Source organism: Cavia porcellus, unplaced genomic scaffold (genome assembly GCF_034190915.1).
Source record: "Cavia porcellus strain 051 isolate PalLab524CR breed Dunkin Hartley unplaced genomic scaffold, mCavPor4.1 scaffold_13, whole genome shotgun sequence".
In the NCBI taxonomy this organism is placed as follows: domain Eukaryota; kingdom Metazoa; phylum Chordata; class Mammalia; order Rodentia; family Caviidae; genus Cavia; species Cavia porcellus.
This window is the reverse complement of record NW_026947496.1, coordinates 33,258,915-33,284,449: the sequence shown is the minus strand read 5'-3', so window position 1 is coordinate 33,284,449 and position 25,535 is coordinate 33,258,915. Positions and strand designations below refer to the sequence as shown.

The 25,535-nt window shown below is 42.2% G+C and overlaps 1 protein-coding gene across 5 annotated transcripts in view; it reads left to right on the top strand.

The window, feature by feature from the left end:
• Positions 1-25,535, top strand: part of Pcnx2 (pecanex 2) — a 205,278-nt gene that overhangs the window by 31,084 nt on the left and 148,659 nt on the right. For 4 of the 5 annotated variants that reach the window (XM_063260053.1, XM_063260054.1, XM_063260052.1 and 1 more), the window contains exons 9-13: positions 5,184-5,319; positions 13,946-14,091; positions 19,162-19,315; positions 19,410-19,442; positions 24,819-24,990. In XM_063260053.1, coding sequence (XP_063116123.1) covers positions 5,184-5,319; positions 13,946-14,091; positions 19,162-19,315; positions 19,410-19,442; positions 24,819-24,990 — 641 coding nt within the window. The remainder of the gene's footprint in view (positions 1-5,183; positions 5,320-13,945; positions 14,092-19,161; positions 19,316-19,409; positions 19,443-24,818; positions 24,991-25,535) is intronic. The other variant, XM_063260055.1, reaches the window with a different exon arrangement.

The window sequence follows — 25,535 nt, the reverse complement described above, 5'->3', positions numbered from 1 at the left end:
AAAAATAACCTGCTCAGAGTTAAGTATTTTTAATGCCTGAATTAACATGCTAGTGTGTGCAAGGAAATGTGTATTTATGTGTATATGTTATATGTGTATGCATATGTGTGTATGTGTATAACACTGTATATCTGTATACATATATATATATATATATATATATATATGTATATGTATGTGAATTTGCATGTGTGTGTGTTCAGAGTGTCGTCACCTTTTCTTTGTCTTTGATGCTGGACGTATGGAATGACTTCAGAGCCTGATGAGCCACACACCAGCAGGTCAGGTTTTTTCACACAGACAGGTTAGAGTTAATAGTAGGATTCCACTTGGGTGTCCCTTGAGACTTCTGTGCAGAACATCTTGGCAGCTCATGGCGCCCACCCAGGGGGTGTTTCTGGTGACAGTTCTAGCAGCAGCAGTGCCATTTATTAAGCACTTCTGTGCTAAGCACTACACTAGATCTTAGAGTAACCAGTGAGGTTGGGGATATTGGCTTCATTTTACTGGAGCGGGAACTAAGGCTGGTAAAGACAGATGCTTAATGTCATGGAACCAGTGACCTTAATACTTCACATAAGTGGCTGGTGGACACATGAAACTCCTCCATGCCTCTCCTGCTGACCTCTGTCATGAGGTCATGTGAATCAGGCTAACAGGGCCAGTGGGAAAGGATACTGAAGTGATGAGAGATCATTTATCCTGCCCGTGAATGGCTGCTTTGCTTATCTTTACTGTATTGACCCCAGCATAAGCCTGGGATGACCAGTTTTTTTTTCCCCCCATCAGGAACTTGGAATTCATATTTATAAGTTTTTTTTTAAAAATTGAATATTGATTTTAAAAGTTTTTCTTTAAATACTACAGCTTTCACACTGAGCTATACCCTGAGCCCTTTTATGTTTTATTTTGAGGTGAGACGTCTTTATGATGCCTGGGCAGGATTCCAACTTACAGTCCTCCTGCTTCAGCCTTTCAAAGTACTGGGAATACAGGTGTGCACCACCAGGCCGATTTTAAACTTTCTGAAATACTGCAGACCACAGATCCCACGTGTGTAACTGGCTACGGCCTGTGGTCTGCCTATTGTCAACTCCTACTGTGGGGGTCCTCCCATACCCCGCCCCATGCCTCCTGTGGGAGACCCTGCCCTTCTTGCCGACACATGTGATACTGATATTGATATGGCCTTGGGTGGGGCCCACTGCAGCCTCCACCCATTTCTTCTTTTTGATAGTCTCGTTTTTCAAGCTCCAATTACAATTCATCTCTTTTAGGCCGACACTGTGAAAATAAACCCATCTCTCCAGGTTGCTTCTAGAAGAGTCTGATCATATTCTCCTTGCCATGTCTTAATTTGTGTATGGTTTTCTTCTAGGCTGTCCTAATCTGCTGAAAAGTGACTATGGCCAAGGTGTCCTTATACCTCTTCTTTATCTCTCTCCATACAAGTGTTCAATAAATATTTACTTAAATCAATGGAGTCATTAGGAGTTACACAGGTACCCAGTTGGAGTTGCAGGTCATGCTAAGGCTGGCTAAACATTAGAGGATAGCACAAAAAACCAGGATGGGGGAATGTGCTGTCGGGGCCACAGAACCTGGCTGGGGATGTCTCGCCTCGTTCTCTCAGCAGCAAGTGATCTGGCCTCTCAGCAGAAAGGGACACTGATGAGTGCGGGACCTCAGCAAGTGCCATCCTCACCTTTCAGTGTTTGGAGGGTGCAGAGGGAAACTAGATAGACAGAAACTTTTAGGATGGGTCACTTTAATCCTTGTACTTGGGAATCCGAGCCTTCTGGTCCTGCATTGTGTTACTGAAGGACTTCTCTCTGTCCACATGAAAGCTGAGGATGAATTAGAGAAGTCCAGCTTCACTCGTTGCAAACAAGCATATTGTCTCAAACAGATCTGCGATCACAGTGCAGCACTTACCTTTTGTTTGACATTGTGAAACTGCCTTGAGCACTTTAACCATCTGTTTCTTAATGCATCAATAGAGGGGAAATCTTCCTAGTTCATGTGCCTGGTGGTTTAAAGATTAGCTGTGGTAATGACTGCCTGTGATCAGTGCCACCTGTTGCTACTGTCTGGACAGAAGTAGAGGACAGTGGCCAGAGTTCGCTGTGATTTTACTCAACAAAGGATCCTGGATTTTGGCCAGAAGGAAATCTTCCCCATAGTTCTTTTATGGGTTGCTTTATAAGATCTGGAAGGTGGGAAAGTACTTTCTGTTCTCCTTGTCCACCTGTTGTGGCCCAATATCTTGGCAACTGTGGTGATTTTAGAGCAGGAATTTTAATATTATGATTCTGGCTCATAATGCCATTACATTTTGAGTCCTCGCACTGTTGTATACATAAAATGTGATTTTGAATGTGAAAGGATGCTTGGTTGGGGCTGTTTCTAACCATTCGACCATGGAAGGTACTAGAAAAGCAACTTTTCCCCCACAATGTGACCTCAGTGGCTGGGATTGCCTCCAACTAGGCCATTAAACCACTGAATCTTATTATTGGCAAGAAAGCTGTTCCCCCTAGTCATTGTTAAACCTTGTTGCCGTGTGACAATTTTATGTCTCTGACTTCCAAGTATGAATAGGGAATTGTTAGTAATGTAACTTCTATATCTCTTTGGGGATTCCTGAAGGAAACCAGGAGAGGAAGCTCATTTCCCTCCTCAGACCCACTGTCATCGTGGGAACCAGTGCCCCTCTCACCAGCTGCCAGAGACACGAAGCAGCGCTTTCTGGCCATGTAATAGCTGTCCTTAAAGCAGGTACCTTGGTAACTTTATCTAACACAGCTCTGCTTTCCCTAGAGACAGAAAGAGTGGGCTGTGGCTTGAATTGCAGCAGTTAGCGTTGCAACCAGGAAAGACTGCCAGGAGATAAATTCACCACAGTGTTTTATTACCCAGAATATAGGACTAATTCAGTACCTCAGAGACTGAAATGAGCTGATCTACCTAGGAAACTGAAGTGAAAGCAGGCCTCCACCTCGCAAGTCAAAGGTGGAGCTGCCTGGAAGTGTACCATAAAGGGTTCGTCATGCAGTAGACTTTTATTATTCTTCTGCAGGTTTTGCAATGAATGCTTAATAGTTTCTGTTCTATTCTTTGTTCAGCAAATATTTCTACATTTTGTCTAAAAATTATTCAGAGTAATATGTAACAGAGCTTTCTTTTTTGAATGCACTGTATATTCAGTAATCCAGCTTTTCCAACGTGATAAACAGTTGAATGGAAATGTGTATAGCACACATATCATCTGTTCCTGGCACGATCTGATGGAAAGATATAGTATTCACACTCACTTTGATAGTGAAGAACACATAAAACAGGATGGAAGAGTCAAATTTATTTACAGGACTTTTATTGATCATTTTTATGCATTTGTGTGAATTCACTGATTTGTGATCTTACTTGCTTTAGAATCAGAGTTACACAGTGAAAGAGATATTATTTGGCTTACAAGCTAGGTTTCTTTTTGGAATCTGTTCTAAATCTCTAGACCCATTGTACATCATCCTCCAAAGGTAAATTGAGGCCCTGCGCTTAATCTGAAGATTACCTAATCCTTACCCTTTTGTTGATGCCTTCGGCTTCCCTGACCCTTACCTCAGTAGAAGCACCTCCGCTTATTGAGACTACCTAGAAGTACATGGGCCGGAGTGTTTAAGTGTATCTGGTTCCCAAAGAATGGAAGAAGGCAGGAAGTTGCAAGAACTTACCCTTTCCATTTGAACTATTTTACTTTATTCGGAAGAAACTATGAGTCTTTGTTTGGAAGGCCTGAGCAGGAGCCCAGCTGTGCAGTGAGTTCCTGGGATGTGTAGAACGCAGAGCAGAATCATGTGACCTTTCAGTGTCAGAAATGCCTAATTATGTGTCCAAGTGTGGTCTCAGCTCTAATTACAAATATCTGAGCTCATGCATATAGTTGTGTCACTGTTAATTTGGGCAGTAGAGAGATGTATGTTTGCTACTTCAAACTGAAAAAGACCTAGCTGGGGTCTTGGAGCCTTTGACCATGTAGAGGTGGGAACAGAGGGTGCTCCGTGTCTGGTCTAAGTGGCTTCTGCCCTCCCAAATTCCTCTCTTGTTTCCTCTTGCTTCTCCCTGTGTTCCTTGCCATCTCATCCTTATTTTCACTTTGTGGCCCCACTGGGAGGAGATTATACTGCCAGCTAGGTCCAGGTCAGATGGTTTATACAGAGGGAAGTAAGAAGGGAGGGAAGAAAGGTTGCTTCTAGAACAATTTCAGTCCTTGAGGGTGGAGGCTCAGCTACACAGACTGTGGCGCAGCACGGCCGCCACACGGGGGCAGTCAGCACCCATGCTGCAGGCTACCTGCCTCTGCCTTGCTCAGAGGCTTGTCCAAACTGCTGTTGCAGAATGGAAAGGTGTAAACCAAGTTCTGGTGGCATTCTCGCTGTCTCATTTGCTGGACGGGGATCTGTGGATACATATGCTCTGTGGTGAGTGTGGCGTGCTGACTCCATCTCTCAAATGTCCCTCTGTGGCTTTGGCCCCAGTGAGCCAGGAACACAGGGAGGGCCAGGCAGGAGAAAAGGGTACAGCAGGCTGCTGCTTTTAAATCTGCAGAAGGTGAAGAATCTCAGGAGATTTCCCTATCAATGGGAAAGTGGGGAGATGGCATATGTATTTTCATTGTTTGTTCCCTTTATCAACTCAGGTGGATGTAAAGATGGGGAGTCCAGCAGGGTACAGTGTCACCAAGGTCAATCTGGGGCCCAGCCCTTCCCTATGAAAGTGCACGATCGTGGCCCAACCTTGACTCCTGCCTGCATTTCGGTTCCCTCTCAGTGGTGGCTCTTCAGAGCCTCCACCATTAGTTACCACTTCCATTACTACTCTCCACAAAGCCTAGTTACCATAATGCTTACCTCTGCTATCACCCTGAACCAGACTGGTACGAGACTAACCAGAGGACAGATGATGGAAACCAGATGTGTGAAGTATAGCATATTGTAGTTCTGAGAAGCATTCCTCCAGGTGTATATCCCTCTCTACTGTTTTAGGAGAGGTGTGGCACATTCCTGGTGCCTGTGTGTGTGTGTGTATGTGTGCGTGTGCACGTGTGCACGTGTGTGTGCATGCACATTTTGTGCAGGTGCTTCTGGCACCTGAAAGTAACCAAATTTCTCTTTGTCCATCCTCAGAGAGGTGCACCTCAGCTCCTCCAGCACTACCACTTGTGAGAGTCCAGACCCATCCTCCGGGGACCCTGCAGTCAGTGCCCTGCAACAGCAGCTGTTGCTCATGGTGGCTCGAAGGACCCACTCAGAAACGCCACGGGTATGTACCTTCTGGAATCACTATTTGTGGTGCGTTAGAAGTAGGGGATCTTAAATACTATTTCCAGGTTGACTGACTGGAACTCACCCTGAATTTTGCTTTGCTGTATGGTGGATCTATCACTGCATGGTGGTTCACTAAATGAACGTGAAAAGAAACTTTAGCAGGTAACCTTCCAATGACATTACCAGCCTTACCTCTGTCTCACTTGCTTTTCTAAAAGCATTGGAAATTCATTCACATTGATCTTTGGTTGCTAGGATGCGTTGTTCCCACAGGAACAAACTGGGTTATTTTGATACCCACCCTCTCCCCCAAAGATTTTGACCAAGGAAGAGGCCTCCTGTTGCTTTACTGGGAGATGCCTTATGGATGTTTATCACTCATCCAGTCACGGGTAATGAGACTCGGGAGGCAGAGCTGTAATTCATAGCCACAGACGCCATGGGAGGTCAGACCCAGACCAGAATGGGCCAGATGAGCTGAGAGCTGACCTCAGGCAATGGGGATGAGGGGGAAAGGGAAGGCTCCTTAGAAGAAGAGACATTCAGATTAGACTCAAAAGAAAGGTGGGCTTCCTCTGCTTCAGGTGGAGGAAAAAGGGCTGCAGATATGCCATGGTCACTTTAGTGTGAAGTTTCTAAAAATCTCATGCTTAACTTTTCTCCTGACAAGATGCCAATTCCTTCTAGGGAACACTGGCTTTTGAAAAATTATGCAGCTTTATGGTTGTTTTTAGGATGCTTAGCCAAATTTTTTTAAAAAATGTTTGATAATATAGTAGGTTGATCTATCTATCTATCTATCTATCTATCTCTCAAACGTGCAAAGAAACAAAAAATTAATTTTCCTTTGCCTAACTGACTTCTTGCTCGGGGTGTAGGGGGTGTTTAAAAGTGCCTGTGAATGGTGGCTCAGCCCTCTTGGGTCAGTGGAGTTTCCATGGGAACAAGTAAGTGTTCAGTTCATCCACAGATCCAAGCTTTCAGGACACTTCCATCTTGCGTGTGCAGGCTCACCTGCCTGCTTCCAGAGGCCTGTGGGTGCAGTGGGCAGTGGTCCTGAGCTCATTGAGGAGGTGAGGTGTGTGGGAAGGGCAGAGTGTCGCTTGCAGGGCAGCTTTCCATGGGGTCACAGGCTGCTGAATGGTGACTGCTGGGCTGGTGCTGGGTCTGCTTCCTACTGACCACCAGAAACTCTGCCATTTGTCCCTGCTCTGAGGGCATTCACTGGCATCCCCTCCTCCCCATTCACACCTTGGGGCTCCACTCTGAGGGCTTAGACCTCAGATGTATTTGTATGCACTGTCCCCATGGGGTTTGTGAGCTCAGCTGGCCACTCCTGGTTCTCACTAGGGGTCTTTCTGTGAGAAACCCGTGCCCCTCCAGAAGTGGACTTCAGCAGGGCTGGACTCCTTCCATCTCCTGAGTGCTGAATCTCCAGGGAAGTTCCCTAGAAATGCTGAGATAGTCGGGGAGGGTGTGGTGTTCTTGATTCCATCTTGGCAGAACTGCAGGACAATGAGAAATTGGGTTCTTGAAGATACAGTCAATCCATTGACTTAATGTCTGAAGCCATCCCTGTTAGAATCTCTCCTTAAAAGTGAGTAAATATTGCAAGGATAACTCAGGTCACTATTTCACATTTAAATTCCTGTAAGTGGCACTATAATGTAAGTGACATATAAAAAACTAATTTCACCCATGGCAGTGGTGGAAAACGTGTGGCACATATGCCACAGCGGGTTGTTTGTGTCATCAAAAGCTCTGAAAGGTTCACCATTACCAGTCTGTGGTGCTTCACTGTTAGTCGCTTAACCAAAAGTGTTGACTAGAGTCAATCTTTTTAACCTCTTAATTTTAAATAAAATTTGCATTGTTTAAAATTCTACTATCTATGAGCATAGAGTTGGAAAAAAGAAAGCTTGTCACACAGCCTCAGATTTAGATCTTGAGTAAATATTTATGAAGGTCTCATGCTAGGGAAAAAAAAAAAGGAAATTTTAGTTCTACTATTTAGCCCTCCAAATTGGATTCTTGTCACTGGGGAATTAAGTTGGTTTTGTCCACAAAATAAAAATTATTTGGCTCCCTGCTCACTATCCAGCAGATACTCATTGGAGGCTGAGTATGCCTTCAGTCTCTGGTGGAAGCTGGGTCATAGTGATGAAAATACTCTGTCCTTGCCTTCAAGAGATTTAAGAACAAACCAATTCTATCCTTTATGGCAGAGCCCAGGGTGAGAGTGGCTCAGGTGCCGTAGGACTGCAGAGCAGTAAGGACCCAGGGAGGGGACCAGGGAGGCTTCCTCAGGGAAGAGATGCTACAGCTGAAATATGAGGTTTGGTTGCAGTTAGCCAGGCGGAAAGCAAGTGAGGGCATTCAGCAGAGAGAGCACTGCCCAAAGATCTGGAGGTAAAACGAAGCAGGCATGCTCATGTTGCAAGCCCGGAGGCTTCCGAGGCCAACAGCATGAGTCCTGCTTCTTAGGATGGTCTAGCAACACAGGCCGGAAGCATAGCTGCCCCTAAGGCTGTGGTTACTTCCTTTCCGCTATCTTTCACAGTCCTGAGGCTGGGAGCTTCCAGTACTCTAGCTTAGGGGTCTCTTTTCTTACAAGCAAGGATGGAATTCTACTTAGTCTGTGGGAATGGCCAGGAGGTGGAGCAAGACCAAAGAAAAAACTTACTTGAAATTCTTCCCCAGCACAAATGAAATGTGTGCATAGGATGAAGGACCCTGATGGGGGCTTCCTGGAGTACTAGGTACCTTCTCTTCATGATAAGCCTGGTCCAGGAAAAGCAAGGGAAGGGCAAAGCCTGGGACACTGTGGCATCTGGTGGAATTTGTCCCCTAAACTTGCTGGCATTCAGGGCCTTTGACTATCACCAGATGCAACATGTCATGAATCCACATTATAACTTGGTATTTCTCTGTACCCTAGTTTATCTATCATATGCTTCTAACCTCAGGGGGTACATTCTGTGTACTCCTTGCCATGACTTATAAAATCTCATTATCCCGGTATGTTACAGAGCCAACACGTGAGTCCTTATCACCTTGGTTAGTGGTCTTTATTATTATACTTTGGTTGATAGTGGGCCGCATCTCAAAAGCAGTGTTGGGTCCATGGGACTCATCATCTTTTGTTCCCATCTATGTCACCTGGCTCTAGTTGTACACACATTCTCCTTGTCTTCCATTAGGAAATGAGAGGGCATTGTATGTGACAGCTTCATACTTTGTAAACCCTAAAGCTCTACATTGGTCTGAGATGGTGGCCTTATTGTTGTTGTTATGGGTAGCAGGAAAACCACTCAGTTCATTGGTCCTCAACTGATCAGAATTGTGAGAAATGCACAAAGGAATGGAGCCCAGGTCCTGGCTGACTGTCTCCTAGGTTCATGTAAAGTTGGCATTTAAATAACTACTTACTGTCACTAAAGATTTAATGGGACTCCAGAAGAATGACACCAACAGATGAAACAATCATACAGATGAAAGAGGTAGACATCAGTTATAATACCTTAAGATATATATTTTCCATCATATATTCATTTACTTGAAAGTACGTCATGCCTTTAAAAGAAAAAGGAGCACCTGTATACTTTTCATTTATTGTATTCAGAAGTTCATTTAAGACATCTGTTTAGAATTCTTGTGATTTCTTATGCTTAAACAGAATCACTGTTGTAACAGCCTTGATGTGTTTTATCCTTCAAAGTATTATTTACATCTAACTGCTACCTTCTAATTGCACCTGTAGTTTTTTGTTTTTGTTTTGTTTGTCTTATCATTTTGCTTTGTTTTGTTTTTCTGAAACAGGGTCTCAATATGTAACCCAGATTGGCCTCAGACTTGTGGCAGTCCTCCTGCTTCTGCCTCGCAAGTGCTGGGATTACAGGTGTGCACCACCACATCCAGTCCAGTTGGACATTTTGAGAACTAGTTATGTGTGCAGTCTTGTGCCAGGGACCCTCACATTATGCATCAAATCTTTATGGGAAATCTTGGAGTTAGAAATTAGCTCATTTAGGCTTACCTGAAATTCTTACACTTGGGGTGTCAGCGGGGCTCTGACCCTGTCCCTTTCCCTTGGTCCGTTAGTCACCACCAGGATATCCAGAGCTGCTCACCTCCCCTTGGCAGCCTCTGCTGTGACCTCTCAGCAGCCCACTCTGACACAGCCTTCCTGCTTCTCAAGGTACCTCCCTCTCCCCTTTCAGTAAAACCCATGCAGGCCTGAGATTCTTTTCTAGTCTGTAAAAGGAATCTACAGGTCATTCTCTGTGCCTGTTTACTCTGGGGAAGGGTACTATGGAGCTCTTCATGTTCTCTCTTCACAGAATAGGCCCTCATCTGCATTAGTTTTTATTAAATACAGTTCATCCTCAAAGCCACAAATCTGACTTTACATTTTTTTAATAAAAATCATATTTTGTGATCCATGATTCTCTAACTTCATTACTTAGCGCTGTCCATCACTGGTTTCCTTTTCAAATTTGGATTTTTGCCTCATTCTTTGGTCATTGAGGCCCTGTATGTCATCCTACAAGGGCTGTTTATTTGTTCTGGTGTGAGGTGACCTCTCCGGCTGATGACCGCAGTTGAACCAGAATGAGCTCTTCTGGTTTTCCTCAGGAGACTGCACAAGGACTCAGGTTCTGACTTCCTGAAGCCTCTTCCTTGGTGGGACCCTGAGCAAGTGAATCAGGCTCCCAGAGCCTCCCTGCCGTGTGTGTTAAGCAGAGATGATAAGAGTTGTTGCGCATACTTAAGGATTCAAGGTAACACAGGACACTATTATGACTTTAATAGTTGCAGCAGTGATTAGCATTTGAATTCTTATTAGTTCTCTGGGGCACTTGCATATACGATTGCTTGAGACAGCAGGAGTTTCCAGGTGCCTAGGAAGAGGACAGACTTTCATCTTCTTAGGAGTATTCAATTCCATCAAAAAAAAAATCTAAAATATGCTTCCCTGTCTTCTTCAGTGGCTCATTCTGATCATAGTCTAAGCTGTTCCTGGTAACTGGAGCTCAGTAGTGAGCTGCCTTGGGTGTGAGCGGCAGACACAGATCTGCTGGGGTGGGAGAACTGAGGTCTTCTTGACTCTGAAGAAGATCTTAAGTTTGGCTGCCCCCTCCTTGCTTCTTTCCAAATCATTTTCTCAGCCCATCAGTGACACTTTTTGTCCTTTCCCGTGTGACACAGAGTTTGTTAGTAAGGTGTATCCCAGACAGAGGCAACCTGCTTGGTGCCTGCTCCACATATCCATTTCTTCATTTTTAGATTAAAGGTAAAGGTCATAGGATAAAACTGTCTGTCCCTCTGCCAGCTGCATTGCTTGATGATGCTCCTCAGGGCTCAGCCACTGACCCCTCACTCCATGGCCTGTCTGAGACAGCACCCCCAGAAATGGCTCACTCTCTCTGCAGATGTTAGGTACAAGTGTGATGTGCATATGCCCAAGAGAACAAGAGTGAGTGAGAGACTTGTGTGTGTGTGTGTGTGTGTGTGTGTGTGTGTGTGTGTGTGTGCTGTCATGGTTAGGTTGCTTGTCTGTCCCCAGAAATTTCTAAGCCCCTTTACTGTAGGAACTCTTTCTTGTTTTCCTGCCAATTTTCAGCCTATAATACCTGTACATGTAGTACCTAGCTTATATAATATATATGATAAATATTTTATTACTTGAATGAATGAATATTAAAACAATGAGAAAAATTTGAATCAGAATTTGTTTTTTTATTTTAGAGAGGGTAAAACTAAACAAAACAGAACAAAGCAATCAGAAGAAAACAATGTGGCACAAATTTCAAAGCAAGACAACAGGAGATGTACAGTGGTTACCATAATGTCTCTTGTTTTCTTCTCAATAGTTGTTGTCTATATCTTCACACACGATGAATTCATACAAAACAAAAAAGTATAAAGCTGATCAGAACAGAGTAATGCAGGCATTACAGGCCTTCAAAATCAGAAAATAGGAAAATCAACAGTGGCTGCCATAATGTCTCTTGTTTTCTTCAAAATAGCTATCCATACTTTCATGTATGTTGAAATTAAACAATACAAATCAGACTAAAACCACTCTGAACAAAGAATAAAAGCATTACTGGATTTCACAGCATGATGATACGGAATCAGCGATGGATACCATAATGTGTCTTTTTCTTTAAAGTAGCTGTTCATTTTATCACGCATAATATAACTGATTCTTGTAAACTGTTTGGAAGAAGTTCTAGGCATGTATAAGTCTCTACATGTATACCTAGCCTTTCTGTATTAGAGGGAAAAACAACAACAACAACAAAAAACCAAAATAAAACAGATTACTAGAAAAAAAAGAAACAAAAAAGACAAATAACTAATAATAGCAAAAAGCCCAAAACAATGATATAGGCCTTCAAAACAAGGTGGTGGGAACACAACTAAAGTTGTCATTTTACATGGTGATCTTTAAGAATTCCCCAGACCACCAGACACGAACATGCAAAATTGTTCCAATTCTATGAATATTAACTTTTTGTTCCAAGAACTAATAGAATTTGTAGCATAATCATCTTAGGTATCTTGTGTATTTATACAAATGTAAATATTTTTTTCTTTTCCCTTCATTTTTTTTTCCTCCTTTTCCCTGAGATACTATTTTTTCCCCTTTGAGCAGATTCTTACCTTTTCACTGTATTTATTAAGGAATTTGTATCTTATGTACTCTTACCATTTCTTAAACTAGGGAGACAACACAGTATTTACACATGTGAGTTTGATTTATTTCACTTACGAGTATGGTCTCAAGTTGCATCCATTTACTTATACATATCTCAATGTGATCATTCTTTATAGCTGAGTAGTACTCCATTGTAAAAAAACCACATCTTTTTTATCCATTGAATTAGAATTTGAATTTTGTACCACAAAATGAGCGGAGAGTAATTATTTGAGTCACCAAAACATTATGCTCTTCACTTCCATGGTATCTGAAACCAAAAAAGTGAAACTCCCTGAACATTATTTTTCCATAAAGGAAGTCAAATCATTTCTTCTTTCCATTACATTCTGTGGAGATTTTTTTTAAACAAATTTTTCACTGAGGCAGCAGTAAATACCTAGATAAACCAGAATCTTTGTAAGTTTTAGGAGTGGTGTAGAAGAAGTCTCCATGTGATTTTTGAATGCTTTCCCTCATGGCTCAGGGTATGATGTTTATCCCAGATCAAGTAGGTGCTTTCCTTACTGTCCCTAAACTTCTGTCACCATGGCTGTGACTTTTCCTGGACCTGTTTACCCATCATACCTGGACTCCCGTGTCCCAGAGATAGCGATCCACATTCAGCTGGGCACATATTTCTTTTGATTCATGAGACATCATGCTAGGTACTTTTCTCATTGCTGAGACAAAGTACCCAATACCCATTAGAAGGCTAAAGGTTTATTTGGCTTAGAGTTCATAGAGATTTCAGTCCATGGTTGACTGGCTCCAAGCCAGAGTGGCGCATGGCATAGGGGTATTGCAGAGGGGAACAATAGAAAATAGCAAAAAGCAGTCAGAAGACCTTAACAGCATCTCACTGCTTATCCAGACTCCTTAGGACAGGTAGCACTCACTCCCTTAATCCCAGTGCCCTTGAAACTAGCATTGTACCATGAATCAATTCCAGCATCACATACTCTAGATCCAGCCATCTCTGAAAAAGCCCCAGCTGTGACTGCCTGAGGCTTTGAGGGGACATGTAACCACAAGCCATAACAGATATCAAAGAAAGGATCCTTTTACTACAAACAATGGGGTCACCATTGTTAGAGGAGTATTCAGCTGGCAGGGTACCAGGCAACCTCAATGATGCTCTCCAGAGTGCGTTACCACCTTTTTTTTTTTTTTTTTTTTTTGCACCAGTAATCAAACTCAGGACCTCGGGCTTACCAGGCAAGCCCTTGAGCCACTGGGCTAAATCCCCTGGCCCTCCGCAGCATTCTTCTTTTCCTCTTCCCAACATGGAGCCAGGCCAGTAAAGGATCCCTTGCCAACTCCTTGATGGACAAATCAATGAAGACTATTATTTTCCTCAAAACTGAGTATTTTCCATAGGATTAGAGTAATCAAGGTTAACATTTTTCCAGCCTGAATCTCAGTTTACCTATATTTCAGTCTTACTGGTTTCCGTTTGTTTCAGTATATATTTGTTTTTCTTAAAGCATGCTTCACCAATGACCTGAATATCAGTTATGAAAGTCTCTGTATTCATAGTAACATTTGAATATTTATCTCAACATTGCATTCATTTGCACCATTTGGAAAAATTAGGTCATTTAAGAACTTTTTTTGTGTGGTTCTTCTCTTTAATAAGAATTTTCTATGGCAGTTTCTTGGCCTTAATGAGCAGTAGTGGCTTTACTGATGAGTAGCATGATTTTAATGATACATCTAAATGAATTGAGGTGTGTTGGTACCAAAGATTTTTTGTTGATAATTATCCTTTTCTTAGAGCATTAGTTTTGAATGAAATGTGTTGGTTTGCATTTCAGGATTCAGGATCCGCTTTTTGCATTTTAAAGTTATGGTGTATTTTGTGACAATGGCATGGCACTGTGAAACCCTCTCTCTTGTTTCTTTTGCTATCTAAAAGCATGTGAGTCAGGATCTGGAAGACTCATCATGTTCTTCAGCAGCAGGAAAATTCAACCGAGAACAGTTTTACAAATTTATCATTTTTCCTGGCAAGTGGATCAAAGTCTGGTATGACCGGCTCACCTTGTTGGCATTACTTGATCGGTAAGCCACTGAGCATGCACATGTGCGACCAGATGCAGCGGGGCATCACGGTGCACATTGCATGATTCAAACAGAAAGCTGCTGCCTGTTAAGATTCCCTGAAACATTTCCAAGCCCTGTACTTTATTACTCCAAACCCCCAGTCAAAGCACCAGATCCAGAGAGTGAAAACCTTGAACTTTAGTTGCTACAACTGGAGGTATGAGGATGGGTAACATGTTTTTATTTTAGGTTAGCTTTGGGGCAGTTGATGCTTTGGGCTACTCATATCTTGCTCCATATTTGTAAGAAAATTTGTGGTTTTGTCTGTAGCACAGGGCCTGGTATGGGGGAGACGAAGTGGGGTGATGCCTAGCTCTTCCCTGGACCTGGATTCTCATTTCTCACTGCTGCTTGATATGCACCAGCTCAAAGGATAATCTCTTCTTTAAAGCCTTCCTGCTTCTCACCTTTTATAGCTGCCACCCCCCCACTGGGATGCAGTATTTCCAGCTGGTGATGTGGCCTCTGGGTGGGGGTGGGGCCGGCAGGGGCTTTCCAGCTGGCCGTGGTGTGATGGAGATGGACTGGGCAGGGGGCTTCTGTTTCTGTCTTCCTCTGCCTCAGGTTGTGCAAAGGTCACTGCTGTGATCTTCAAGGACCAAAGCTCTGGCAGTAGGACTAGTTTGAAAATTCGAGATGCTGTTTCTAAAACTGTCCTGGCTCTGCTCTGTCACAGCTCTGCACCAGCCCAGAGGGGTAATAGCAAGGCCGCATTGTTGCCATCAGTCCCCTGGTGACTACTTGTTATAGTAATGTTACAATAATGTCTTAAACGGTGTGATCACATACACAAAAACGATAGTCTTGCAAAATTACAACAATAAATTTCAGGACCCACAAGTCAGGGAATGGAGTTATAATGGTTTTGCTAACAACACTATGTTACCCAAAGGGCACACGCATAAGGGGAACATTTCATACTTAACTAATAATCCAAGACAATACATTCTGTTAGATGAGGCATTTTGTAAATGTTATGTTTTTTCTGTTAAAGGGAAATTATTGAAATTTGGAGTGGCTTGTGTTAACCCTTCATATTAAAAACAAATGTTTTGATAGATTTTTACATTCCAGTGTACTCACTGATAAAAAGAAATTTGCCAGAAATTCCACTGAGATCTGAAAAAGGATCATAGAGGAGATTACTGCTTTTTAAAGATGCTGGTAGTTTTATGGTTTTAATCATCTTTTTTGTAGTTATAAAAGGTTTTTAATTTTGTGCTGGCAGATGATGTAGGGACAGCACCATTCTCTTGTTACCCGACCCCCAGTAGGGGTGGCAAGCCAGGTGCCACTGTGAACCCTTGGAAACCAAACCTGAGTACTTACTGAGTACCTGAGTACTTACTGAGACTTTTGTATGACTACTAAACCTCTCTGTGCCTCAGTTTCCTGTCTTTTAAATGGGAATAACCTGTATCACTGGAAATTTGTGAGGATTCAATCAATTTAGCCAAAAGAAATCTTCTTTAAATATTAGTTACTGTTATTATTATTAATTATTGCCCAGAAGATGGCCCAGGACCAGCACCTTTGTTGAATGAACAGACTGAGTCTACTCCTTTGCCAGCCAGCTCCTGGGCCAGTCCCCAGGCATCTTTTTGGACCCACCTTTGTTTGTTTAGTCAGTCCTTCGCTGCATACGATCCAGATGTTCAAGACGAGGGGGTCTTTCCCGCCCCACCATGATGTGTGCATGAAGTCACGTGTCCTTTCCGATTCTTCAGCCCTGGGCTGTCCCAGCCCTTGGGTTACCTCTCCTGGGAGTGCTGTTGATCCTTTCTGTGCCTCTTCCCTTTCAGTGCACCTGATATGCCTCTTCATGATAAATCTTTCTAAAGTTTAGCCTTCATCATAGCTCTCCTTGCCTAGAGAGTTAACGTGTGAGCTGAGCGTTTAAGCAAAGACAGATGAGAGACCAAGGCAAAGGAGTAATGGAGGCTGGGTGGAGAAGTGAGATCTAGGTAGAAGAGAATATGGGCAAAATACTCCCTAGGAACTTGACTCTTTCCCTTCAAGTGGAAAAAAAATCTTAAGATTTTGTTTTATTTCCTAGACCTTTAAGCTATTCTTAAGTACGCATTAAAATGTTGTGAGCACACTGGAGGATGGGAAATGAATTTTATAGATCTGAATAGAAAAATACATTTACCTCCACTACAAGTGCATAGCAGAAAATAAAATATATGCATATTTCTCCTTTCACTAAATATATGTTTCCCCAAAGAGTTATTTTTAATTATCAACATTAGTGTTACCATTATAAATACGTAACAGTTTTTTTCCTCTTTTCACCTTGTTCCTATTTTCCTGTCATATGTCAGCTGCTTCCAGGCCAGCCAAAGTGATCATGTTCCCCATCTCTTGGCTGCAGCCCCCAAGTTTCCTGTGGGGGGCCAGGCTCGTCTTCTTGGCCAGCCTAGCTCCAAATGGAGCTTGCCATACTGCTCTCATTTCTGTTTCTGTTTCTTTAAATCTCTGAACTAAGTGTCTCTCTCTCTCTCTCTCTCTCTCTCTCTCTCTCTCTCTCTCTCTCTCTTAAAAAGTTCCTTTCAAATGATTTGTGGGTTTACTGTGAGTTCTTATATATTTTCTCTTTAGTTGTTGCTCTCTGATTTCTTTGGCTATTGAGGCATTTTCAAGTGTCAGTATTAGATTTGGACTATTTTTCACATATTTACTAAAAAATATTTTACAGTCTGGAAGAGAGTATTTACAAAGATCAAATCTAAAAAAATACTGTTATCCAAAATAGGCAAAATAAATTCCAAGCTCAACAATAAAAATCACATTATACATATGTACAAATATGCCAAAAAGAAACCCACTATTCTGTGTAACTATCATGGGCTAATAAAAAAAAGAAAACAATAGGATAGGATGTAATAGTGGAATAGTGTAGATTTTGTTTTGTGGGGAAAGAAAAAAAACAAATACCAAATGATTTAAAATCCCAACAGAAACCTCACCAAAGAAGATGCCTAAATGAAAAGAAACACATGAAATGATGCTCCACATCTTACACCATCAGGGAAATGCACACCAGCGCAGCAGTGAGATGCAGCCACACGACTTTTAAAGTGAGGGAAATGTAAAACAAGCTGACAAGGACGTGGCACAGCCAGACTCTGGCTCACTGTGGGTGGGAATGCCAAATGGGGCGTCCGCTTTGGAAGACAGCTCTGCACTTTCTTACAAAAGCAAACATATTTCTACTGCACAGTCTAGCCATCCTAACTCCTTGGTGTTTAATGGAAGACATATGTCCATTCAAAATCTATAAATAAAAACAAAACAAACATTGGCACATGAGTATTTTTTTTTGCAGCATTATTAATAATGCCCAAACTTGGAAGCAAACAAGAAGTCTTTCAGTGAGTAAATGGTCAAACTGTGGCACATGCATACAATGAATAACAGATAATAAAAAGAAATGGGCTATCCCATAGAGAGATGTGGAGGAAGCAAATGCATGGGGCTAAGTGAAACAAGCCAGTCTTTAAAAGCTTTGTCTTGCATGATTTCAACTGTGTGACATTCTGGAACAGGCAGAAATGGGCAAATGAAAAGATGGCAATCGGGGCTGGGGATTTAGTTCAGCGGCATAAACGCCTGCCTTGCAAGCAGGCAGTCATGAGTTTGATCTCTGGTACTGATAAAAAAAAAAAGGATGGCAATCATAAGAGTTTGGAAGAGGGAGACATGTTTTTGGGATGGATTTTGGGCATTGATGCTACTCTGTGTGATGCTATAATCATGTCTTCATGTATTTGTCAACACCAAGTGTGAGCCCGCATGTAAATTGTGGACTTGGGTGATGAGGATTTGGAAGAGAGTATTTACAAAGGTCAAATCTAACATGAAAGTCCTTGATAGTAGCAAGTATTCCTCTCTGGTGTGGGATGCTGAGGATGGGGATACTGCAAATGTGTATGTGGCAGGAGGAGGAGATGTAGGAACTTTCCCCTCAATTTCTCTGTGAAGTTAAAATATCTCTGAAAAGAAAAGTCTGTTAATTTGAAAAACTGTTCCTGACTGTCTTCATGTCAGGCACAAGTAGTCAATTATCCTTGCCTAAAAATGAGCATAATTTAGTGGGGTAAACCTAAATATTCACAGAAGCAAAACTGGTAAGATAAGAAAGTGTTCTTAGTATTCTTACGAATGCTCTCTTAAATCCCCGGACTCTTTTTTCCCTGACTGTGCTGCTACCACGGTCCCTCCTGGTTCCCCACCCTGCCTCCTGCCCTTACACCTCTGAAGTCACATTCTGGGTCTCTGCTTGTCCCTCACCTCTCCCAACACTCCAGCAGTCATTCCTTGACCACCCAGCCTTTGATACATCAGCTTTGCCCTAATGCAGTCCTGCCCGCCCTACCTGCTTCTTGTCTGCCCTGCATGACAGCCCTCTGGCCCACTCCCGTCAGCATCTGAAAACTTCCCTCTCTGGCTTCTTTGCATGTCCATCTACTGACACTCCACATTTGGTCTGGGTCAGCCCCCCTTTCCCTCTACCCCACATGGAAAGTCTCCCAAGCAAAATCACCCTGTGCACTGTGGCCACCACCCACTCCAGCCAGGCCCTGCACGGCCGAGGGAGGTCTCAGCTCTTCTCTGTTCTCTAGCTCGAGCTCTAGGCTTCTGAAAGTCAGCAGCAAACTGTGGCTCTCAGAAGTGGTAGCTGGTATCTGGCAAGGCAGCTGCATTAACTGAGTGTTAAGATCTCACCTCTTCCCCTCTACTGAAGGGAGCCCTGAAGCCTGAAACATTCTGACTGCAGGGGCCACCACTGACAGCCTCTTTCCGGTAAGACCAGTTCAGTGACCCAGGAGCTCTAATATGTTTCATCTATTTCAGTAAAAGAGAGCAGGGGTCATAACTAGGATTTGCTTTGAATGGCACAGCAATAAGGAAGGTTGCATGTAGTGGCTTCTCTGTTGTCACTGCTTGTCTTTGTAGACACAGACAAAAGTCCTCTGTTTAAAAACCAACAAGCTTATCTCTTATTTTCCTGTGTGTTTTGCTCAGGACTGAAGATGTCAAGGAGAATGTGTTGGCAATCGTGCTCAGCATCCTGGTTTCACTCCTGGGGTTTCTGACACTAAACCGAGGCTTTTGCAGAGATCTGTGGGTGCTGCTTTTCTGCGTGGTCATGGCCAGCTGCCAGTACTCCCTGCTCAAGGCAAGAACTCATCCTGCTCTCGCCCTGCCTATGCTCCCCTTAACTTGGCTTTGCGATCTTGAGGTGACACAGGTGGTTCTGCTTTGTGTTTCAGAGTGTGCAACCTGACCCTGCCTCACCGATACATGTAAGTTTCCACGGGGAGGCAAGGAGCTTGTCTGCTTGTGTTGGAGAGAAGGAGGAAGCTAAAGTCTATTCAAAAGGCAAAAACCTACATCTGTAACGTTAACTTGTATTTTTTTCCCCCAGTATTAAAGGTTAAACCTTAGGGCCTTTACACTGTGCCGTATCATCAGCTCCTTTTTATTTTTTTCTTTTGTGACAAGATCTTACTGCTTTGCCCAGGCTGGGATCAAACTTGAGATCCTTCTGCCTCACCTCCCAGAAGGCTGGGGTTAAAGATGTGTGCTACCCCACTGGGCTTGTAGCTTGACTATTTGGGCGAAAGAACTGTGTTAGATAGAACTGTGCATGCATCATGGCTGTGCTCTGGCTAGATTTGAGCTGCATGGCATGGTGTGGGTGCCACAGGAGATGCCCATTATGGTATGGAGCCTATGCAGTGGGTCTTTCCCACACCCTTGACTGTTGGGAAAGACGAAGCAGCCTGGAGGGGGGCTGTGGATTCTACCATCAGGTTGCCTGCCATATTTCTGATTCCCCTGCTTTGACTATTTGATGCTGAGCAAAACACCAATCCTTTCCAAGCCTCAGTTTCCCTATGTGTAATTAAAGCCAAATAAATGCCTGCAGAGATTAGGCAAGGCATGCTATGTGCTTAAAACAATGCTTGGCATATAGAGGTCACTGTATAAGCATTGACTACTTTTTAAAAGAAATATTGCATATATTTTGGGTAAAACATTATAATTTGATATAGATATACGTTGTAGAATGACCAAATCAAGCTAACTGACTTGAGTGCTTTTTATTTTTAAGATAAGAGCTTTTAAAATCTGCTGTCAGCGTTTTTCAAGACTATAATACATTATTATCTAGTATGCTCACCATGCTACATAATAGACCTCCAAACTCCTTCCCTCCTGTCTATGTGAATCTTTGTACCCTTTCCCCAGCATCTCATTTCTCCATCCCCTGGCATCCATCATTCCCCTGCTTCTATGAGTGTGATTGCTTTCATTTCACATGTAAATCATTTGTCTTTATGTGGCTGGCTCATTTCGCTTAGCATAATTATCTGCAGGTTTATCCATGTTGTTACAAATGACAAAATTTCCTTCTTTTTAAAGGCTGCATAATATGCTACTGTGTAGTATGGGTGTATACTCTTATATGCATACTATAGTTTTTTTTTTTAATCACTTCATCCTTTACAAATCACCAGGTTGATTCAGTATCTTGGCAAATGTGAGCAGTGCTGCAGTGAATGTGGCAGGGAGATGCCTCTTCAACTTGTTACTGTATTTTTACTTTCTTTGAATATGTACCCAGAAGTAGGATTGCTGGAAGATAGGGTGGTTCTATTTATAATTTTTTGGAACCTCTTTATACTGTCCTTGCTGAGGGTCCCCTTTTTTCCACATCCTCATTAAAATTTACCTTTCTGTCATTTTTTATGGTAGCCATTCTAACAGGTGTGAGTTGATATCTTATTGAGGCTTTAATTTGCATTTCCTCGAATGGTCTCTTTACGTGAACCTGATCTCCTCTCATTCTTTGTTCTTAAGTACACTGTTCCATTTTAACCCCGTGACCTTGGGCTGATTTAGGACAGGTCCTGGGCTTGCCGAAACTGATGTACTGATGTCTGGCATTCTTCTGTGAGTCAGTAGCACAGTGGTTCCCTCTACTCCCAAGCCCTTGTGGCCTGGGGCGGGGGTTCCATGGGGTATGTGGCATCTTTGCAGACACCTGTTTTGTGCTTTGAATGGAGCCCACTGGCCCGGTGGCCCACTGGGCTGAGTATACCCTTCTAAGCCTTTGTTATACAGGCTCCTGTTCACACCTAGAAAATCCTTCCAGTGAAAGAAAACTAGTCTTCCTTTTATTATGCTTTTTAAAAATTCACATTCAGGATTTAAGACTGATTTGAAATCTGTGGTAGCTCACGTTTGGGTTACAGTAATTAAGAAAAGCTTATAATTGGATGATCACGTGGCATAAGATGCTATATGCTGTCTTGTTAAATTCCTCTGTTCCCCATAATTGGTTTATATATAATATATCTTTTTTGTTCCCTGCAGTCTGAATGTCAAGATAAGTTGCAGCTGCATAATTAGAGTATTAAGATGTATTGTTGTGATTATCATCAGAAATCTCGGGTAGGTGGTATAAAGGAATTGTGCAGCTCTAAAAGATTTTGGGGAAGCCCACCCCAGGTGCGACATCACTGGCTCCTTTTTCTTATCTGTGCCTCACTGTTGGTGATTTTCTGGGTAGCTTGGGAGAGGTGTTATACCTTATTAAACCTCCTGTCCTGCGTGTACTTTCAGAAATGATGCCGAGCATGGTAGAATAGGAGAAGCAAGGAGTCCCAGTCCAGGCAGATTTGCAGTGCTGTTTCTTGTGATCCCTAGGTTGCTGCCCAGAGTTGGAATTATAGTGTCTGGTTGCTAGAAGAATTGATGAAGCTGCTGTTCCATTATCTGAGCATGGGTATCACAATGAAGCAGGAGAGTTTTGTTTTTTATTGTCATAGTAAGGCATAAATAGCCAACCATGTTTATTGCAGTAATTAATTTGCTTACAGAGACTTTCAAGTAGATCAGCCCCTTATTTGAATTGGCATTTCTCAAGTAGTCTAATGAAGAAAGAAAATGGGGTAGCTACAAAATTTCTATTACTGCAATCTGACTGTACCATGCAGATATTTAGGAGGCAAATTTATTATCTCCAGTTTATAAATGAGAAAACTTGAGAAGGATCAGAGTTGAGAGAGAACTGAGGTTTTGGGGCACAAGTCTGGGTCTCAAACCTGCTGCTATCTCTAGCTCTGGCCAATTTCCATTCATATAGGGCTGTCAAAGGTTCAGACTGCTTTTTAAACTGTACTGTCATGTATATTTGTAAGGATGTGATTACTAATTCTACATTCTGTTGTTGTTTCTACATTTGGTTGTTGTTTTTTGTTGTACTAAGAATTAAACCTAGGACCTTTTCACTAAGCTACATCCCCAGCCTTCTTTTATTTTTTATTTTGAAAGATGATGCTAAGCTGCCTAGGCTGGACTTGAACTTCTTTTCCTCTTGCCTCAGCCTCCCAGCATGCTGGGACAACAGGCGTGTGCCACCACACTCAGTTCTTAATAACAAAATTTGCAAAGCATCTGACCATCCCACTGTCCTCCTAGGAGGACCTAATGTTAGGCTGGCTGGTCACTGAATACCTGTGTAGATGGGCTTCGCTATTGAGTCCTTTTGTGCTTCCCCCATCCTGCCACTGCACTGGGACCAGTGTCACACAGTTTGCAGGTTGAGGCTGATGGGAATATGAACACGTACACCAGCCAGGGTTTATGCTGCAACCTTGTAAGACACTCCCCACTGGCTTCAGAGATGCTTTAAGGTAAAAAGCAAATGCAGGATGACTAATCTAAGTGAACTTTTAGGAAACTGTTATCAGACTTCAACTGGTGGAACAAATGGAATATTTTCTTTCTTTTCCCCTTCCTTACTTTCTTTCTTCCTTTCTTCTCTCCTTCTTTGTTTCCTGTACTGGGAGTTACAGCCAAGGCCTTTACATTGAGCTGTATCCCCAGCCATTTCATTTATTTTGAGACAGGTCCTCATTAAATCACTAACTGAGGCTGAAATTGAACTTAATGGTTCTTCTTCCTTGACCTCCCAGAGTGCTGAGATTACAGGTGTGCATTACCGCACTTTGCTGTGAGTGGAACTTTTATTTTAAAAAAAGAAAATCCATGAAGATTTTGATGATTGATTTAGATATGAAACCAGGAACTGGAGAGGGAGGAAACTTTGTTAGTGTGTGTTCTCAGGAATGAAGGGAGATAAAAGTGACTTATGTGTTGTGTATTAACGATATGCCTAGAATGGTTTGGGGACCCAGATACAGGATGGAAAAATGAGGAGTTGCATGAACATGGCAAGAAAGGCAAGCTCTTTGTTAGGGCACTGCATGCTTTGAGAATGAGAGCGTTCTCATCTCTGATAAAGTTTGACTTGGAAGACCCACAATGAGATCTCAAATTATTCAAGCCAGAGACTTTCAGTTGGTAGATAAGGTATTGTAACCTTTTAATAAAAGGAGAATCAAAGCGAATGGAAGTTAGCTATTTAATAGTATTTCCTGAACCGTGTCAGTTTGAGGAAATATCCCCTACGAATGTGTATCAGGATTCTACATAGCTATTTATACCAGCTAATTTACTTGGTTATTCACTTGATGAAAAGTGCTTTCAAATTTAGCTTAGGCTTCAGTTTTCTTCTTTTCTTTAATACAGAGAAAGTTTTTCCATACTCATTAATCTGTGACCTAGTTGAATTCAAAATAAAATAAAATTTTAAGACTCAGCCTGGTTTCAGGAGGAAACATAGCCAGCCTCTGTGGAGATCTTGTATCTTCCTGCCTATTGAAAGATGGTCTTGGAGTAGGACTGTTTCTTTTTTGGAAGCAGCAGCAATTTAAATTGCATTTCTAAATATAACCTATTCAAAGCAACGACTAAAAATTCACATCTGAAATCGTATCACTTTAATCTTTGTCTTTTTACACTCAAGGTAATTCATGAATTGCAAAATATATTCTCCCCATAATTCATTCTTGTTTGTTTTTAAGTCTTATGAATTGTGTATTGATTTGTGAGCTGTAAATTCATTGCTAACTTTTGTCCTAGAAAGTTGATGTTATATCTTTTCCTTAAATTTATCTAGTCATGAGAGACAATGAGTAGAAATTTTTGTATTACTTCTAGCAATATTTTGAGAGCTAAGATGATTCTGCTAAGTATTTTTGGTCCCTTTCAGAACAAAGCAATGTTTAATTAGTCAAAATAACAAGTTTTTTTTTTAACAAAATATAATAGTCCACTGTGTTTCACTAAGACATGGTAAACAATGCAAGCATATTTTTTGGGTCTAAATTTTCTTGCTTTCTATGGCACTAGGAAATTTAAGCTCACAACTTACAATTCTGTTTCTTATGACTAGTAGAGCCCACGTTAGACCATGTAGAGAAAATTAGGGTTTAAATTAGTTTTGCACTTGAAATGAACAAGACGAATGGAAATCTCATTCTTAGAGAAAGCATTGTATTAGATTTAGATTTTCTTCAAAGATAATAATTAAATTTTTAGGTAAATTCTGTTGCAGTTAAGGATAGTGGTTTTTTTTTGATATTCTTGTTCTGACTTGACAGAATAAGCATAAGATTCTTTTTTCCTGGTGTTTTGCATGCATGGAAGGGGAAAGTATTGTTACAATAGTATAAATTATATTATGTGGTATAAATGATTGACTGTGAGACTTTTGTAATTTAGTCAAACTAAAAAGCTACAACTCAGATGCTGTATTTATTTTCTAGGGACACAACCAAATCATCACCTATAGCCGACCCATCTATTTTTGTGTGCTGTGTGGTCTCATTTTGCTCCTCGATGCAGAGGCCAAATCCAGGCACCCTCCCCGTTATGTCGTATATGGCCTGAAGCTCTTCTCCCCAGAGTCCTTGCAGACAGCCAGGGACCACTTGATAGGTGAGTGAGATTCTGGGTCATAAAGGTGAGCATTGTGGGTGGGGGTATATGTCCTCTCATCTTCTGAGTTACTAAGTGGAGAAGCCTCATTATTTGATTTCTGGGTGAAAAGATGAGCCTTTCTTTCTGGGCTTGTGCATGTATGGAACACCACTCAGGAACTGGAGCATATTTCATCCACCAGTGAACTTCCCTGAGAGGATTTTGATATTCATAACCAAGAGGTTGTACCCTGACACAGTGGAACCATGGTGGCTGTAGTGTTTGCTGGGGTGGCCTGGCCATCAGGCCTCCTGTCTCAACTCCATCCAAAGCACAGATGCCCTGGATGAGCATGAGTGGGCACCATTCTCAGCCCAGGTAGAAGTGTGGATGCTCTGGATACCCTGACTTCTCTAGGTGCACTCTGCTTGCCTTCATGTCTGGGAGTTGTGTGCTATAAAAATACTCCTTGTAAGTGAACCACCTGCTCATTGTATGGTTTAGCACCTGGCTCCACAGCCAGGCCACTGGTGGCTTGGGTCCCAGCTCTATCATGTCATTAG